The sequence below is a fragment of the Mustela putorius genome, unplaced genomic scaffold (assembly GCF_011764305.1).
Source record: "Mustela putorius furo isolate JIRA1106 unplaced genomic scaffold, ASM1176430v1.1 tig00000698_pilon_pilon_pilon, whole genome shotgun sequence".
Lineage (NCBI taxonomy): Eukaryota > Metazoa > Chordata > Mammalia > Carnivora > Mustelidae > Mustela > Mustela putorius.
Genome location: NW_025421449.1, coordinates 135,960 through 154,834, shown reverse-complemented (window position 1 = coordinate 154,834; position 18,875 = coordinate 135,960). Strand labels below are relative to the sequence as shown.

The window sequence follows — 18,875 nt, the reverse complement described above, 5'->3', positions numbered from 1 at the left end:
TCCATCCTTCTAGTCCATGTTCGGATGCTGATTCAGACTGGGAAGGCTCTAGCCCCATCTTCTCCAAAGAGCTTCCTCTGAGGATCCAAATGTGAGGTTGGGTCCTTTTATCAATGACAACTCTGAAGATAGGTAATATTCCAGAGCAAGAGATCAAAGTCTCCCAGCTCCCTCAAATAGGGAGACTTTCTATATGATATCACCAAGGGTTGGTTAACTCCACAGCACAGCTAAAGACACAAGTCCCCTTCAATTTCTTCTCTTTTCTGGCAATGGAGTTCATCCTCTCCCCATGGCCATGATCAGATCTTCCAGATGGCTACCTTTGGCACAATCCAACTTCACTTTTGTAGGAGCCACTCAGAATATGAGTGGTACTGTTTTAGCTTCCCATAGACCACATGATTCACCAAAACTTTCTCCACGCTTCTGGAGTTTTCATGTTTCCATGTCATGAGTTAGCAGTTAGAGCCCTCTTAATGGAACTCCCCACCTGATGACTCTTGAGCCTTCCATTTGTTTCTCTGTCTCCCACCCTCCCTTTCCTACCCACGTGGTAGATAAAAGGACTAGGAACAGACCAGGGGGAAGCAACTAGGTGCATCATCAGGCAGATCTTGGGTAAAATCAGAAAAGAGTTGGATTAACTTCTGGGAATTCAGAAGCAGACTCTGTGGTTTGAAGTACAAAGAGGGTCACCTCCTTGACCCCAAAGCACTGATGCTGACCACTAGCACCTAAAGGCACACACTGCTCCTGTTCTGTCTCCATTTCTGAAGCATTACCCAATATGACCCTGAAATGGAAATTTTCTACTGACTAATTTCTTTCTAATTTCAGAAGCTCATATTGTGTGATAAACTTGTGGCAGCACCCCCCTTTTTACTTTGTATTTTACAGAATTTCAGACAGGAAGCATAGTATAATGAACCACAATATGCCCATCACCCAGCTTCAACAATTATTAAGTCATAGGCAATCTTGTTTTACCTATACTTCTACTTATTTCTCTCTGTCCCAGATTATTTTGAAACAAACTCCACATATTTTATAATTTCATTTGTGAATATTTCAGTATGTATCTCTAAAATATAAGGGCTTAATGTAACCATGATATCTATTTATCTAAAATAACTTGCCAACAATTAATAAATTATTATTATTAATTCCTTACTATTAAGTATGCAATCAGTATCCAAATTTCCCTGACTGCCTCATACATATTTGTAATATTGGTTTATAGATTCAGGATACAGACAAGATCCATACATTGCATATGGCTGATATTGTTCTAGTCTCTTATTATAATTCCATAGGTTCCCAGTTCAATTTTTCTTTTTTCTCAGGCAGTATATTTGTTGACAAATGACTTTTTGTCCTATTGAGGTTTTCAGTTCTGGATTCTGCTGATTGCCTCCCTACAGTATCTCTTAACATGTTTGTCTTCTTATTTATTTATTTATTTATTTATTTTTCAAAAGATTTTATTTATTTATTTGACAGAGAGATCGCAAGTAGGCAGAGAGGCAGGCAGAGAGAGAGAGAGAGAGAGAGAGAAGCAGGCTCCCCGCTGAGCAAAGAGCCCGATGTGGGGCTCGATCCCAGGACACTGAGATCATGACCTGAGCCAAAGGCAGCGGCTTAATCCACTGAGCCACCCAGGTGCCCCCACATGTTTGTCTTCTAAATGTTAGGCAAATTGTTAGATATAGAGGACTAATAACATTCAGGTACAAATTTTTAGTAGGTATACTAGTAATGTTGTATTTTTCTATCAGGAGGTACAATATCTGCTTCTGTCTCTTAACTCTTTCTAGTGGGTTAACTGAACAGTAATTAGAAGCACTCAAATAGCAGAGGTGGGTTATTTGCAGGCACTGGTCCACCAGGAGGACTTGGGCAATAAACTGTGGGCTGGGACAGTTTGAATCTGACCCTGCTACCAATGCCCTTCTCTCTACTGGCACTTCCTTCCTTTCTGGGTCCCTTTATATTCATTCAAAATCTGTCCTGACTGAGCAGCGAACCTCTGATCATCCTCCTTGACAGCTAGTTTTTTGCCCTGAAAATTTTCCCAGCCTCAGCATCTCCCAGCACAGCCATCTAACCATTGGAATTACCAGAGAATTTACATGCTTCAAGTAACTTTGTAAGAGATATCTTCAGGACTCAAAAGAATGACTAGAATGCAGTGGAGAAGGAATTAGTTCATTAATTTCAGAACTGCAAGTTAGACTTTTGAGTGTAAAGATACACATATTTTTAAAAGACTTTTGTTTATTTGAGAGAGATGGAGAAAGCATATGAGTATACAAGCTGGGGGAGGACCAGAGGGAGAGGGAGAAGCAGACTTCCCACTGAGCAGGGACTCTGAGATCATGACCTGAGCTAAAGGCAGATCCTTAACTGACTGGGCCACCCAGGTACCCCAAAATATACAGATATTTTTTTAAAAAAATCAAATGCTAAAATGTTTTAAGATAGTCTCTTCCTGAAATGTAAGATTACGGATTGTGCTTGGATACTGCTCTCTGGATATCCTCCAAGATGAAGAGTTTCTATGGCCACATAATTTGGGAAACTCCATATATCTCATCCTGAGAAGGACCATGATCATAGTAAAAGGTCTGAAAAGTTCTACAGTAAAAAGCCTGTATAGCTTTGTTAAAACCAGAATTTTCTTTTCTTTGTTGAAGGGTAACAGTTTCAGAATACTCTTTGGGAAACCAATAAAGCTGATCTTCTGGGTAAAGTGAGGCATGAGAGAAAGAGGGCACTGGGGGCTAGAATCAGCACTTTGGAATTTCTTTGACCCACTGAGGAGATTGAATTGATAAGAGGTTCTCATAATGGGCTTCTGCTGAAAAGTTGTGTTCTAGGTGTATTTCTTGGCCTAAAGTCATCAAGTATTAAAGTAAACTTTTGGCTTCCATCTGAAATGACTTACCTGTATCCTGCATACCATCATGGGGCATGGAGGCACAAACCTATGTTTCATGGGCCCCAAATCAACATTCATCAGTTAGTAGCAGAGCAAATCTGCTTAGTGATTCATGCGACTTAGAGTGACAGATTATATGGAAAGCGGGCTTTAGCTCCTGGGGAATAGGATGGATGTGCTGGAGGAAGGGGGCTATGGGCATCACTTGGCATCAGAGCAATGCAGCCGGCAGTGGTTGCATAACTGGTAAAGCACAAGGTGCTCAGCTGTCTGGGTCCCTGAAGCCTCAAGAAGAGGCAGTGGTGAGAGGTAAACAGCAAGTGATGGAAGACCAGGGTTGGAAGAGCTGACTCTGGTGAACTTGGCTTATGAGGGGGATGGTCAGAAGCCCAGGGTCAGAGAGGTATTGAAAACTTAGGCTCTCTCTCTTTTGGTATTGACATCCAAGAATCTGATATGTGAGGAGATGCAGAAGCAAGAAGCTATAGGTATGGTGAGATGTGGAGATGACAAGTCCTGGGGCTAGGGAGGTGTATGTGGGTTGAAACAGGCCATGAGTCCTTTGCTGTGAGAACAGCAAGTGTCCATGTCCTGGGAAGAGAGAGCTCGTGGTAAATGAGGGATCTCATTAACCACACTGAGGGTCAGGACAGGCCTTTAGGAATCTAAGGAGGAGGGCATACTGCGTGTGTGTGTGTGTGTGTGTGTGTGTGTGAAAAGATGTAATTGCAGGAGGGTCTGAAGAGGAAGGATAAACTCAGTAAGTCCTCAGGAACCTTTGATTCTCTCCCAGGTACATCAGATACCAAGCTCAGGGCTAGGTACTAATTCTAAATTTTAGTAGGAGATGGAGCTCCAAGGAAACCTAAGATTTGGTTCACGGAAATAGGCTAATCTGTGCCTGCAAGGTATCAGTCTCACTGCCTACTCTTAAGGAGGGCTAAGACAGGTTGGAACTGACACAGTGGTGCACATAAGTCTCAGCACCTTTAATGAACTTCCGCTATGGGCCGGCCATAATACTAGGCACTGGGGGTACACTAAGGCCCTGTCCCTAACATCACAAGACCTAGTGCAGCACAGAGTGTGCGCTCTAGGGAGAAAGAGAACTGGGTTTCAAATCTACTCACTGGCTATGCAGTTTGGTTTAATCAGGGCTTTGAATTGTCTTGGTCACAAAATGAAGATTCTAACAACCCCTACACAAATGGTATTGTGAAGATAGGAATTAATGCCTGGTAACCATTTAGTGTTTCCTGAAGGCATTACTTTATTTATGGTGATGACATTGGTTTCTTTAGCTTAAGGTCAGCCTGAATAAAAACTTCAGTCAACCAAGCAGCTAACCCATATTTATCAAACACTCTAGCAAGACCCAGGTATTCTGAAATTTGCCCCTTCCCTCAAAGAACTTATAACTTATTTGGAGAAATAGGAAATGAATTCATAAGAAGATACCAACAATACCAGTTTGAGGGTAGAGATTTTTGCACTGTGGTCAACTCTATTTCTAGCACCCGGCACATAGTAATTTCACTAAATATTTGAATAAATGAAAGTTTGAAACAATGAAACAAATTGGTATATGGTTGCCAAAGGAATAGGAAAGCACATATACTCCTACGGCTACCAATGCTGGATTCCACTTGGAGACAGCCAGGAATCTGACTGGTATAGATATCTAGTGAGCTAGGCATGACCTCTTTTTGCTCCCTGCTCAGTGAAGGTCAGTAGGAGGCTGGGGCACAGACAGGAAAGTAAGACTCAAACATGATCGTGAGGCGGAACAGGAAAACAGGAATTAAAAGACCCAAGTCTTCGGACATTTAGAAAAACTTGTTCAGCCAAGCTGCTGAAATTGCACAAAGAAACTAAAAAGCAACATCAACTAAAATAGAGAGAAAACCACTTCCCCCTGGGGCAGGGAGTGGGTATCAGCGGCTGGCCCGGGCCAGCAAGGCCTCTGGGCTTTAACTGTGAGCTGACTCAGGTACTGCCTGAAACCTGGATTGTAATGAGAGCCACCCTTTGGGGAAGTCAGCCACCTGCTCACTGTGAAACAGCGAATACCACAATTTCAGAGCAGAAACAAAAGCAGCAGGTCTGTTGCCACTGCTTTGGAGGGCACAATTTCCCCCAAAAGAGTCCATTTGAGCAGGAAGAAAAAGAGCTGTGTTCCTAGTGGAACAGTGTCTACTCTCCCTTTGTGTGTGGGGTCCCTTCATCTACCTTTTCCTCCTCTTTTCTTTTTTTTTTTTTCCAACCAAATTTCTTTTTTTTAAGATTTTATTTATTTATTTATTTGTCAGAGAGAGAGAGAGAGGGAGGGAGAACACAAGCAGGCAGTGTGGCAGGCAGAGGCAGAGAGAGAAGCAGGCTCCGACTCGATCCCAGGATCCTGGGATCATGACCTGAGCCGAAGGCAGCGGCTTAACCAACTGAACCACCCAGGCGTCCCTCAACCAAAATTTTTGAGCATCTGTTATAAGCTAGACACAATTCTACGTACTAAAGATACAGCTAGGAATAGTACAGATGAAACCCCTGAATTCCTGGATTTGCCAAAGAGCGAAGGACATAAAGCATCAGATAGAACAGGAGTTGAATGACACAAGAAGCCACCTGGGAGTGGGAAGAGATCTGGGGGAGATCTGGGGAAACTGTATTTGAGGTCAAGGGAGCAAGCAGAGAAGAAGCTCCAAGGAGGGGGAAAGCATGGGATGTGGAGGAGGAGCAGCCTTTTGAGAGGGCAGCAGTAAGAGATGATGTCAGAGGGCTGGGGTCACCAGCCAAAATCCTTCTTCCTCCAGAGCACAGTAAAATCTCTCTGCTCTGAGCCCCTAATGGTACTAATCACATACTGTTTCATGCCTAGGACAGTGGTCCCAGCTTTTCTGATCATACGCTCCTATCAGAGAAAAAACCCAACAACACTGGTATATACTCATATATAAATACACGTTTTTATATTTTGTGTGCCATAAATACGCCCCAAGATAGAAATTTTAAAAATGAGATCAAATAATTATCAGCAGAATTTCTAATCTTCTCACATACTCTAATGGATTGTCTTGTGTGCTGTTTGGGGACTATAACACTGGTTTATGACTCAGGGTTAGTTTTTTGATGGGTGGCGGGTCTTATCTCCACAACTGGATTGTGAATTCCATTAGGCTAAAGGCTGTCATCCCTGATGTTGTCTGGCACAGGGCTGAACAGATGGAAACAATAATTACTGGTGGATACACAGACGAGGAGACACCTTTGTATAGGGTCTTCGCTGGGAGGCAGGGATGGGTCCTATGATTTTGCTTTTGCCTGGACAAAAGATTCCTTGTGCCAGTCCAGGGTTCAACCAGTGAAATGGGGCCACTGTGTGGACTATGGAAGAAGGAATTTATTATAAGGATGATGACTTACACAATAGGGCAAGGGGCTGAGAGTGCAAGGGTCTAGAAAGGGTTGTTGAAGCATCAAGGAATAGTCACTAAGCAACTCTGGCTTGGGTGAATGAGGAAGAGCTTGCAGTTGGGTCTGGGAGGCATGTATTTCCAGGGGCTGAAATAAGACTAGGTGGGGAGGTGTTGTGCGGTAGAGCTGGCAGTCGGGAGGGAGGAGTAGAAACACAGTGAAAAAGTTCAAGAACAAACGTGAATTTAGGTGCACCCTTATGTCTGTTTTCCATGGCCTCTAGCCTGCAATAATGTTCAGAACATGTTGACTTCACTTCTGCTTCCCAAAGCTCAGGTAACTTCCTTTGGCCCACCTCAAATCCAGAATGACACAGGGAAGGGCATTCTGAAAAACATAGCTTCTGGTCCAAATTTACCATAGAACAGTGCAACCCATCCCTTGGATTGATTCCCTTTGTTCTGCTTCTAGACTCATGAAAAGAAATCATAACTGATTTGTCTTCTCAAAAAGACCTCAGTACCAGGAAGGGAAGGCCCTGGATGGTGAATGCAAATATTCCAGGCACTGGAAAAATAGAGCATCCCCTGAAAATTAACACTTTAAAATATGTGTCTGTAACTACAAAATTGAACCTTAAACTATAATACAATCCCCAAATTTACTAGCCAGTAAGTCCCTGAGCAGCAAAAGGGAAAAGGAACTCCTTTCAATTTACTCCTCTCTCTCTGTTCCTGCTCCTATGGAAGAGAAGGAAAATAAAGCAAAAATGAGCAGAAAGGAAGGGAGGCTAATCTACATCTTGAACAATCGCCACAGGTCATTTTATGTACCCAAATAAGCACCTGTACCACATTTAACTGTATGCCAAACACATACCTAAGTGTTTACAAAGATTAACTATCTAATCCTCATACAAAATCTGTAAATTGGTTCTATTATTATCCCTCTCTTTAACAGATTAAAGTTAAGAGGCATAGAGAAGTTAAGTAAGTTGCCTAAGATTGCACAGCTGGGATTCACATCATGACTAACTGTAGCTTTATGTATAAAAGATTCAAACAATGATTCATTAAGTTCATTTTCATTATCATTTGTAAAATCTACTCACAACATGAAGTATTAGTTGTCATTTAAAGAGTGACTTCCTTAGGGACCAGGCAGGTTCTTTACAGCTACAGTCTCATCTAATGCTCTCTACTGCCCTTTGAGGTAGGTATTATGATTCCACTTTGCAGATGGAAAAATAGAAGTGATCTGTGTAAGGGCACACGGCTAGCTGACAGGAGATACAGGACTCAAAACTGACTCCAAAGATGGTGCTTAACCCAGAGGAGAAGGCTAAGATCCTCCTCCTCCTCTCAGAGGAGGCTAAGATCCACTATGGAGAAGAGTGAATGCAGAGTCTAAACCATGCAAGTCAGTCTCGCTCATGGTGAGGAGAAACTAAATCAGACTGTCAAATCAGAATTTTCAAGCAGTGTGTGAAGCGATGGGGGTTGGAGAATCACCTGGGGCACTGTGGTAAGCCCATACTTTCTGGAGATGAGTGATCACTTCTGGGGCCTGGGATGGGAACCTCTGCATCCTTGTCAACTATCTTTAAAATAATATTGCTCCGATTTTTCTACTCCTACAGGTGTAAACTCCTTCTATGTCTCCCTCTCCTCCCATCTCCATCTGTTAGTTTTGATTTCTGGCCAACCCTGAGATATAAAGTAACTGCCAGTTCCCTTGGTAAGATCATACCTTCAGTACAGAAACAAAGTGGGAATTTCTGAGATGCATGTTCTTCTGGCTCAAATGGTGCTATTTTCTGGTAAGAATTAATTTTGCATTCAAAATGTGGAGCTAATGTGTATGTTCTTTATGAGGTGAAGGAATGCAAATCATTCATATGGGTTATTCACTAGGAATGCACTCATTCTGTAGCATCTATCTCTCATTTACCTAATTTATTTTTCTAGCCATTCAGTTTGTGTATTAACCTTCAATGTCTAAGTGCTCTGCTAGACATTAGAGTTATAAAATAAGTAACACTGTCCTTTAAGTACACAATTTTTAACTTTATTTCTGAAACCTTCACTAGTGACTTGTCTGACTTTGGGAAGTCACTGGTGGATCTCAGTTGCCTACCATAAACTGAGTGGCTCATATTAAGTGATCGTATAATTTGAAACCCTCTAAAATCAAAGGACACAGGATATTTTAATACAGTCATAAAGTTGCTCAATACCTCTGAGCATACTGTTTAGCTTCTATGACACACCTTCTCTTCTATAAAATAAATGGGAGGTACTAGAGCAGGTTTGAAAAGTGTATTCCAAGGATCTTTGTGAACAGGCTTTTCTAGGAAAAAAAGGTCTGTGTTCAAAAAGGTCTAAGAAATGCTGGAGTCAGGAGATTTCTTTATCTTAGGACTTCTCAGAAACTTTACTATACTAATTTTGCTTCATGTCTCTCCAAGCAGGAGATAGCAAATATGTTTTCCAAACTTGCTTGACAATGAAATCCTTTTCCCCTAAGGCCTCTCTGTAGTACTAATAAATTGTCCTTCAGAATACATTTAGGAAATGTCTTACTTTACATACTGTATACTCCTAAGGCCCTTTATTATAGCAATGTTCTCTATGTATCTCTATCTTAGATCAATTCATGTCATAGATATCTGGTAGTTTATGTTCTTATGTGCTGTATGCATACTGCTATTTTTCCTTTTTGGAAAAGTTGTGCTTTTGCTTCTCTTAGTACACAGGCTATAATCTCTCCAAACATGAATACATGGCCTGCAAAATCACACCTTATTAGCACTTTGATCAGTAGAGTCCAGAAGAAGCACACAGTATGTTTTGTGAGGCAACATTCCCAAGAGTGTCACAGAGGAGACTTCTTGGGGAAAGGGATGAGATATGTGAACATGACAAATAATAGGATTAATAAAGCAGATTTCCATAAGAATTCAAAAAATATATTTGACATTTTGATGATGAAATACTGTGGTCTTTCCTGTCATAGAATTACCATTCCTGACCAAGACTATTAGGACTCAGAGTAACAGAGCTGAGTGGCTCTGTGCAAAAGTCTGTGTTCAACATCTGTCACGCTGGAGATCATTAAAGTTCAATTGCATCCTATTGTATTCCTGCTACTCAACTTCATTTCACTGTCATTGCTTCAGCTGGGATTAATCAACTATTTATGGGAAGACTGGACTTGGGGAGTCAGGACATTCACAATGGGGTTTCAGTCTGAGGCTACAGTGGGGGAAGAAAGTTATAGGTAAAAGACTCCTGCTTTGTTAGAGTTTGTTGAAAACTGAATTAAACAAAAATATCTGAGAATAATGCTGCCATCATTCATATTTCAAAAGAAGAAAGAATGTACTTGGTATTCCTGAAGAATCCAGAAATGATCCTGGCTTGAATCTATTTGGAGCTGGTTTCTTTGCCACTTTACTTTTCCTTAAGAGCTAGAAAAAAGCTTTGATGAGAGAATCAAATTAACGGGTTCTCTGTATAAATCATATCATTATCAATAGTGGAAATGGTGCTTTGTTATTGTTCCTGAGGACAGCTGATACAACTGAAACATCCACATAGTATGAAATATTTATGGCTTTATGAGATGGGGGAAAAAACTTCCATTAGGAATTATTTTTAAAAATCTCACAAATTACTTAGCTGTTTCCATTTTGCACATATATGCACATTATGATTAGTTTTATTAGATTTAAATGTCAAATTAAATAATTATCATCTCGATATATGTTCCCAAAACATTTATGAACCTTTATCAGGGGAAACAGAGTATAAATTTTGAGTATCCAAAGTATCCAAACTCATGCAATCCAACTATGTAGCTAGAGTATTTTTGATATACCATTAATATCTTTTAATATGTTACAATAAATTATTCTGCAGAAAACAGCCAAATTATTTGGACAGTAGAATTTCAGGTCTGTAATATTAGGACCTACTAATTTGTCCCAACTTCCTTAATAGCTAAGATAAAAATGTCAGTATATCAGATTGGCATTAACCAAAAATGTCACACATCTTGACAAAGCTAACTCTCCTTAAACTTCTAACGTATCTCTTAATTCCAAGACCAACATGTTCACACAAACAATGTCTAATAAATGTAAAACCTCGGTTACGTTTTTGATACATAAGCGGCTACTTGATATGGGAAAAGATGGACCAAGCTCTTTCCCCACCCCCACCCTGTTATTCTTTTGGGGACAGCCAGGCCACTCCAGATGGTGTGTTACTGTTCGACATAGCTTTGGAGAAACTTCAACAGACGAAGGCTGTAATGTCAGGATTTTGCTGTGCGTCGTCCCCCTTCCCCCCCTGCAGTTCCCAGGGTAGGAAGGTGCTGAGATGGAAGCTGAGGGACGCCCGCCCACCTGCCACCACCTGTTCCCTCCCTCAGCCCTCTGCTATAAATTCTCCTCCTTCAAAGCTTCATCCAGCACTCTCCGACAGCTACTGCGGAAAAAGCGCTCCTTCTCTCCCTGAGCATCTGCAAAAGATTTCGTCTTCCTGAAAAAGAAGTCTCGGGCTTTCCCAGAGGACTTGAAAGATCTTCCCCAAACCAGCCACACCACACTCTGCAGCAAGAAGGTTCCCTTCTCTTTTCCAACCTCACGTTGGGAAAATGACTTTCTCTTCAGCACCTCAGTTTCCCCTAAATTTGAGCAAGTGAAGAGACAGCAGTCTGGTTATCCAGTAGGACGGAAGGCGGGGTCCCGTACTCCCCACTGTAAACTCTGATTCCACGCGAGTCGCTTCGTGTATGACTTACTCGCTCAGAAGAGCCACGTTGCGGAGCGGCTCCACAGACCAGCTCGCGCGCAGGTCCTGAGCGGGCGAGCGAGCTCAGAGCCGCCCTCCTTCCGGCCTGGGATGAAGTCCTGCAAGCCCACCAACCCCGCGGCGGGAACGCGCGCCGCGCCCGCGTGCGCAGGCGGCGCCGAGTGCGCGGGTGCGTGCGCCGGGGCTGGGCGGCTGGAGAGCGCGGCGCGCAGGCGCCTGGCGGCCAACGCGCGCGAGCGCCGGCGAATGCAGGGGCTCAACACCGCGTTCGACCGCCTGCGTAGGGTGGTGCCCCAGTGGGGCCAGGATAAAAAGCTGTCTAAGTACGAGACCCTGCAGATGGCACTGAGCTACATCATGGCGCTGACCCGTATCCTGGCCGAGGCCGAGCGATTCGGCTCGGAGCGGGACTGGGTCAGTCTCCACTGTGAGCACTTTGGCCGCGACCACTACCTTCCGTTTGCGAGCGCGAAGCTGCCGGGTGAGGGCGAGCCCTACGGCCAGAGGCTCTTCGGCTTCCAGCCGGAGCCCTTCCAGATGGCCAGTTAGGGCGCGCCCCCTGCCAGGGGGAGATGCCCAGAGATTGAGCTCCAGAACCGTAGCCCTTTCCCCAGGAGGTGGCCAAGGATGCGTTCTTAGATTAAAATAGCAAACTTTCAGGTCACTTTTATTCGCGTCACTGGTTTTATGGACACGATTTTATTGCCTTTCTCTTCCTCCTTATTAGTATTTTGTAGACTACATTGATGGAACTTGTGAATGGTTTTGATTCCTGTGAAAATAATGCCCCCTCTCCCTTTTGGGGGACGACTTTAAGGGAAAACAATCTTAAGAAAAAATAGGATTAGGCTATACTGCAGTGTTAGTCCTCAGAGAAACAATCACTTTCTTAAACTTTGTAAGTTTGACGTGTTCGGGTGAAGTTACAGTATTCATTACGTGTGTATGCTTAAGACAGCTACCTACCCGTCGTGTAAATACATTTATGCTTACTGCATTGTGTGTGTATGCATGAAGTAGTCATACTTTTTTTTTTTTGCTAGAGTACCTGGCGTGAGTGCTCTGTATTTTTAAATGTAATTATTAAAATATAGATTTTGTAATATAGAAATAAAAATGTGAGCTTGTTTTTTATGCTAAGTGCCCTGCTAGTTTCCTGATGGCAATAAAGGCCTATTGGGGGCGAAGATATTGAGTGCTTCCCTGAGTGAAGATGTGAAATGTTTAAATCTAATTGCACCAATTGGCAGATGTGCTCTTTTCTAATACTAAAAAAGGCAAGCTGATGAGAATACAATAATTAAACTGAAGGCTTTCTCTGTAACTTGGAACTATAGATGTATTATTTTTCATGTTTTTTTTAAAGGTTAAATTAATCTAAATAACATTTAGCTATTAAGTAGATATACAATTCCTCAATATTTTACTGAGGCCAATTACTACTAATTCCTTACAAGTACCCAAATATATGTTTGTTCCTATATAGGAATACATATATGTTAATATTACATATATAAAGATAACTAACACTGAGAAATTTTAAAATGTTGCTTTTGTAAGTTATTTCCTTTTAATCAGTACAAGCAAGCAAAAGGGGCATCACTGCCATCAAGGCTAATCAAGATTAGAGCAAAATAATATGCATGGTATTTGTTTGAATTACTTTCATAAATTTGCTTAACCACTGGATGCGTAAACCAAACCCTTAATGTAAACAGTGACTTGGTGATCAATAACACTACATGCATTATTAGAAATAGCAATTAGAAATAATAATTAGAAAAAGCAGGACTCTAAGTTATGTGTGCATTTGGCATTTTTCACAAGTTAACAGAAACAGCAATGATATCCCCCAAACATACTATGGATTCCAACACCTAACATCAGATGCAGCCACCTACTTGCAATTTATATTATTTCTATAGAAAGTCTCCGTAGAATTTTTACTTTCTTAGTTAACCCTAATTAGCAAAATCCATTTGGTATATAAGGAATGAAAGTATCTTCCCCGGGGCATAAACTTAAACTTACAAAATCGCAAGTGAATCCCTAGAAAGCTTGGAGAAACAATTGCTGAATTTCTCTTTCCTTCTGATATCTGTTAATAAGAAACTGAGGAGGGCTCGGGACTTTGCTTCCTCACTGCAAATTAGAGGGTAAAATGTTTAGGCTTAGAAGATACTATAGTTTACACTATACAACTCTAGAAGAGATGATACCATGTCCTCTTTCTGGCCACACTCCACACCGCAGTGTGTACTTGAACTAATGACAAGGCTCTGGGCCTCTGTCTTTCTTACAATTTGGGCACGATAGTTTATTATTTAGACTCGGAAAGCGTCATTAATAACCCCAGTAAGTTTGTAGAGTTTAAGAATGAATAAAATCAGGGGGCGCCTGGGTGGCTCAGTGGGTTAAGAATGAATAAAATCAGTACTAAAAGATATGTTAATAAAGATGTGTTAAGATGGAGTCCTTTTCCCAGTAGGCTTCATATCCCATTCTCTAGACTGTAAATTACCTTGTAAGAGAGAGCTGTGCTTTTCATTTTATCTCTAATGGCTTTTAGTATAGAGGGATAGACAGAATAAACTCTCAATAAATATTTCCTTTTAAAATTATAAACAATAGTTTCTTAATGAGATTGAATAAATTAATTAATAGATATTAATAGATAAATATCTATCTAATAGATAAATAGATAAATAATTCATTAGTAATAATAATTAATAGATAAATAGATAAGATCCTAATCCCATGTCTCTTCTTCCCCATCCCATTCTCTGAAAGAATGGTAATCTGTCGGTTAAATATTTTGCCTATAGTTTCCTTTTCTGTGTTTTTGAAATCTCTGGAAGCAATTTAGCTCTTACCAAATCCCTAAGCTATCCACCCCACTTGATGTACTATTTTTTCCTGGGAGACATTTGAAGGAAAAGTAAATGGGTCTTAGTGATCAAATCCAGTCTTGGATAAAACTCCAAAAACTGTACATTGGGAAATCCGTTTTGATTTATGGATTAGGAGCTTGGGTAGCACAAGTATAAAATCTTTTTGAAGTTAAGATTCATATATTATTATACATAATAGATTTTAGATTATCAAAACACTTAAGCGTTGCTACAGTATTCTATACATTTGAAAAATCTGTGTTCTTTCTAGTTTGACAACAAGGCATATTGAAATTCAAAAATATTCTTTTACCTGGGCTCCCTTTAAAAAAAAATCAAATATTATCAAGCACCTACCCACACCCAGGCTTACTCAACACCACCCTGGTCCTTGGATATGCAGCCAAGATGAACACACGTACTAATGAATAAGCAGTCCTAAACAGAGTATTGCTGAATACTTCAGTGGTGTAGCTCCAGTAACATATACCAAAAGAACCCTTTAAGAGGGGGCATTAAAATAAAAGAAGACTCCCCTGGGCAGGTTGTCAGTTTGATTAGTTATTATATCTGGGCTCTTCCTAGGTGCTAACTGGAGGCTGTATCTGCAAACACCAGGGTCAGAAGTCTTGAAGAACCATATACAAATGAGCAGGCCTATGATGAGGGGAAAGACCATCCAAGCCAGTGGTTTTCAACCCTCACTGCTCATTAGAATCACACCTAGGAGTCTTGAAAAAATACCAAGTCTGGGACCCCCAGCTCAAGAATTTATTTAACTTCTCCAAGGTGAGGCTTGGGAATAGTTTGAAATTCTCCCCAGGTGATTCTAATGGGCTGTCAGTATTAAGAACCACTTAACTGAACAATATGTACTATGACACCATTAAGCTCATTACCCAAAACTGATTATATTGACTTCCAACTTTGGGTATTTGCAGATGTTAAGAGAATCTGACTATCTTTTTAAACATCCAATACAGCCAGTTTCTTAGTTAATGAGGTGGCCTTTATATTAATGAAGATCTATAATTTTTGTTAGATATGAGCCAGGTAGAATGTATTTCGGTTGTGGTTGATAGAACTGTAGGATTCAACAATTAAGGCTCAGTTAAACTTAAATTTTGCCATCTTCCAGGAAAAGCAAAGTGCTGTTTTGGACTGAATTTGACTTACCCTCTGCTCTGCTTAGAGATACCTCTTTTTGCTAACTACAGTGAAAACAACTTCAAAGTGCATATAAAACCATAAATATATGACTTGTCCTTTCACATGGGTATACACCCATTCCCTTCTTAGGTCATGAATACAAGTGGGTACAAGCTTTGATAATTGTTGTATAGAAGTAACACTGGTCTTTAAGGTTGCTATTTTAAACTGACAGTGTATCCAAAAAATACCTGAGCTGAAAGAAAGCCACTAAAAGCAAGAATTTACCTATCTCACATAGTCTGGAACCAAGCTACAAATCAAAACAAACCCAACAATTAATTGAGAATAAATAAAATTTTATTTAATGCATAAACAGTCCATCACATCCTCTAAATTTCTTTTTTAAAATATCCAGGTTGAATTAAATACTGGTTCTTAATTTTTATTTTTTCTTCTAATTGCAAAGTTTCCAAACAAAGCACAACCCCTAATAAATCTTTAAGAAAGCACGACTAAGAAACAGTAACAATATCATGGAGATGACTGGTCTACTGGAATACAGTACCACATACCTTTTGAAGAAAGACAGTTTATGCTCACAGACATTTGGGCTTAAGGGATCACTTGTTTTCAGTTCCAGAGGTTATCTAACATGCATGATCCAGAAGAACAGGAATAAAAGCCAAGATCCATTAATTGCTTTTTAGTAACGGAAGCAAAACATACAGTTTATGTAATGTGCACATTTCAAAATGGCTGCTATAATGGTTTTTCCATTAGGATTTCAATAAACAAAAAAGTACTTTAGAAAATAAGTTGACTCGAGCTTCCTAAGATGGAAGCGTACCATGTTTGTTAGAGGCAACTCTTGATTCTGATTGAATTATGTTAGCTGTGGGTGCTCCACGCCTCAACTGAAGTCTGTGTGTGTGTGTTCATGTACATGTGTGTACATGCCTGTGGGTATATGTACATCCTTTGTCAGTCCTCATGGCTGAAATGAATCACTGGGGTTAAATTCAGACTTGTTGTAGCTGAGAATGCAAAAACAGTGACCGAAGGCTACGCTCATTTTTGTGGGTCTTTATCTATCTGTTACCCTAAGTTGATTCATTTCAACATAAGGTCATTGACATGCTAGCATGGAACGTTTTTTCACTGGGGTCTGGAATAGTACAATGAAGTTGCCCTGAACTGCTTAAGCCAGAAAGGAATACAGAAACTCTTTTGCTCTTTCTCTGTGGTCTGCAGAGTCATTTCCACTAACTTCATTCGGGGACACAGGAGTCAGAGTTCCTGTTGGCTATTCTACCTATGCCAAAATAAATTTTCCTGGAATCTGCCTGCAGAAAGCTGATAGAATATTTTTTTTAATTCATTTGGTTTTTCTCTAGATTCTTCTTTTAACTGCATAGCATCTAGAAGAAGATTCCACCATTATGTACCACCCTTCTAAAGAGAAACAAAGTAATGGGGCAGGAAAGAAATGCGAACCTTTAAAGCAAATTTAACTACTTACTTTGGAGAAAATTACTTTAAATGTTTCCTTTGGAATAAAAAACCCGCTATTACTTTTTTTAGGGTCTCCAAGTAAATTCTTCATAAATGTTTGTTTATCCTAGCCTCCATCCTGGAAAAGGTGAAATCAAATATTTTGTTTACAGATAAAGAAACAAGAGACCTCAGAGTTACAGAAAAATCAGAGAATGTGTCTGATATTCATCTGAATTATTAAAATCCCTCTTGAATTCCTAAGAATTCACCTAAGAATGCCTAGAAATAAAGACCTTCCCTAATACTGCTAAGTGTTTTACAGACTTTTCAGTCTCAACAGAAAGGTAACAAATGGAGAAGAGTAGGTTAAGAAACTTAATGCCGAAGATTGGAAAAGTAAGTGAGAATCAGAAAAGAAGATAAAGTTTCTCTGAAATAACGATACTGAAAAAGTAAAATTTAATTTACCCATGTGCATTAAAAAAATGCAGTTGCATGCAAATTATTTCATTTGTATTATTTGAGAGGTTTAACTCTCCCTTAACACAGTAAAACTGTTTATACTCTGTACACATACACATTTAGTAATCTTTTGGTAGTAACTGCTGTAGTCAATATTAGCATATGATTCACTGAATTCTTGCACTATTAATTGTGGGAAAATTACAAGAATCTGCTAGTTTGCAAAATAACTCACTGAATCTGTGAAAAGCATCACATTCTTTGGAATTTCGGAACGTTGAATAGTTCACTCTTACTATATGAAAATAACTCATGTTTCTTATGGGTATAAAAACACTTTTTTTAAAAAAAGACTTTACTTTTAAGTAATCTCCACAACCAATGTTGGGCTCACAGTCACAACTCCGAGATCAAGAGTTTCATGTGCTACCAACTGAGGCAGCCATGTACCCCCAAACCCCTTTTTACTGTATCTTCATTAATTTTCAGTCCATACTGGTCAAGCTTCTCCACCCCCATCTTTCCCATCTTTAAGTCTCATTTTTTAATGTGTCTGTTTTTAGTTAGGAGGCAGAATGAATTTTTATTTAAGAGATTTAACATTCTATAAGAAGTCTACTGGATTTGCTGGATATTTTAGGAAGATTAAAACCTAGTTATCTTTCTGTTGCTCTGTTAATATTTAATCAGCTTGTAATTCATGTTGTAACATACAATTTGAATAAGAATATTTTTGCAAAGTCACTTCCAAGTGTCAAATATACTTATACATTAAAAAATTGGTTGAATCACCATCAAAAAGTTTAAACCTGGAAACGAGAACTGTTTTCTTCATTTTAAAGAAAAATATACATTTACTTCGGCCTTAGAATATTTGTTGTCAAATAGTGTTGAACTCTTTTAGTTTTTATTGTTAGGGAAACATTTTCTATTTACTCATATGTTAAAATCTTCTAGTAAATTAGTATTTTTATGCCTCTACACTACCGCCATTCTCTTTATGCTTACTCTTAGCATTTTTGGCTCAATTCTCAGAGGACTGAAAGTATGTTCTTTCTCTATTTCTTGCAATTTCAAGGCTACTGCTTTTTGGAGTTTGAGGTGGCCATTGTTTACCTATTAACAAAAGGCAGCCTGTTTATCATTCTATAATACCAAGTGTGCTAGCTAATATAATTAGAAATAGGAGGCAAACATAATTTCAACAAATACGCATTTTTTTTGCACAGTACAGATTTTTAAAAACATGGTATTAGCAACTTTTTTTTAGCATACTGATGACCACTGCATTGTCAAAGTTTAGAAGATGTTTGGCATTCTTCAAGCAGTGTTTCAGTAATTAACTTTCTAAAATCTTGATCCACGTAAAACAAGAAAAGGCGATTAGTGGTGAAAAGGACTTCAAAAAGCTTCTTGTAATTGAAGTAACTGTTCGTCTGACTGGTAAGGCACATTGAATTTCTACTCAACCATAAGCAGAAATACTTTGAGGCCAGGTTACCCAAGGACCCTGGAAGGGACCTTGAGTAAAAGTCATTATTAGGAACTTTGCCTTTGAGTTTACAACCAATTCATAAATAGCCCAAATACAAACAGACTCAGGCCAGGATCTCAGCTTGGAAGGTACTTTGGGAATGTGTGGGGAGGAAGAAAACAGGCGGAGGTTTTGATCAACAAGAATTTGGATGTCTGACCCAGTTAGTATTC

General features: G+C 39.8%; 1 protein-coding gene across 1 annotated transcript; it reads left to right on the top strand.

Moving 5' to 3' along the window:
• The first annotated feature begins 10,144 nt into the window (after positions 1 to 10,144).
• Positions 10,145 to 12,226, top strand: ATOH7 (atonal bHLH transcription factor 7). The gene has a single exon (XM_004777831.3). The coding sequence runs from the start codon at positions 11,260 to 11,262 to the stop codon at positions 11,716 to 11,718; it is 459 nt and encodes a 152-aa protein (XP_004777888.1). The 5' UTR covers positions 10,145 to 11,259; the 3' UTR covers positions 11,719 to 12,226.
• Positions 12,227 to 18,875: the final 6,649 nt, after the last annotated feature.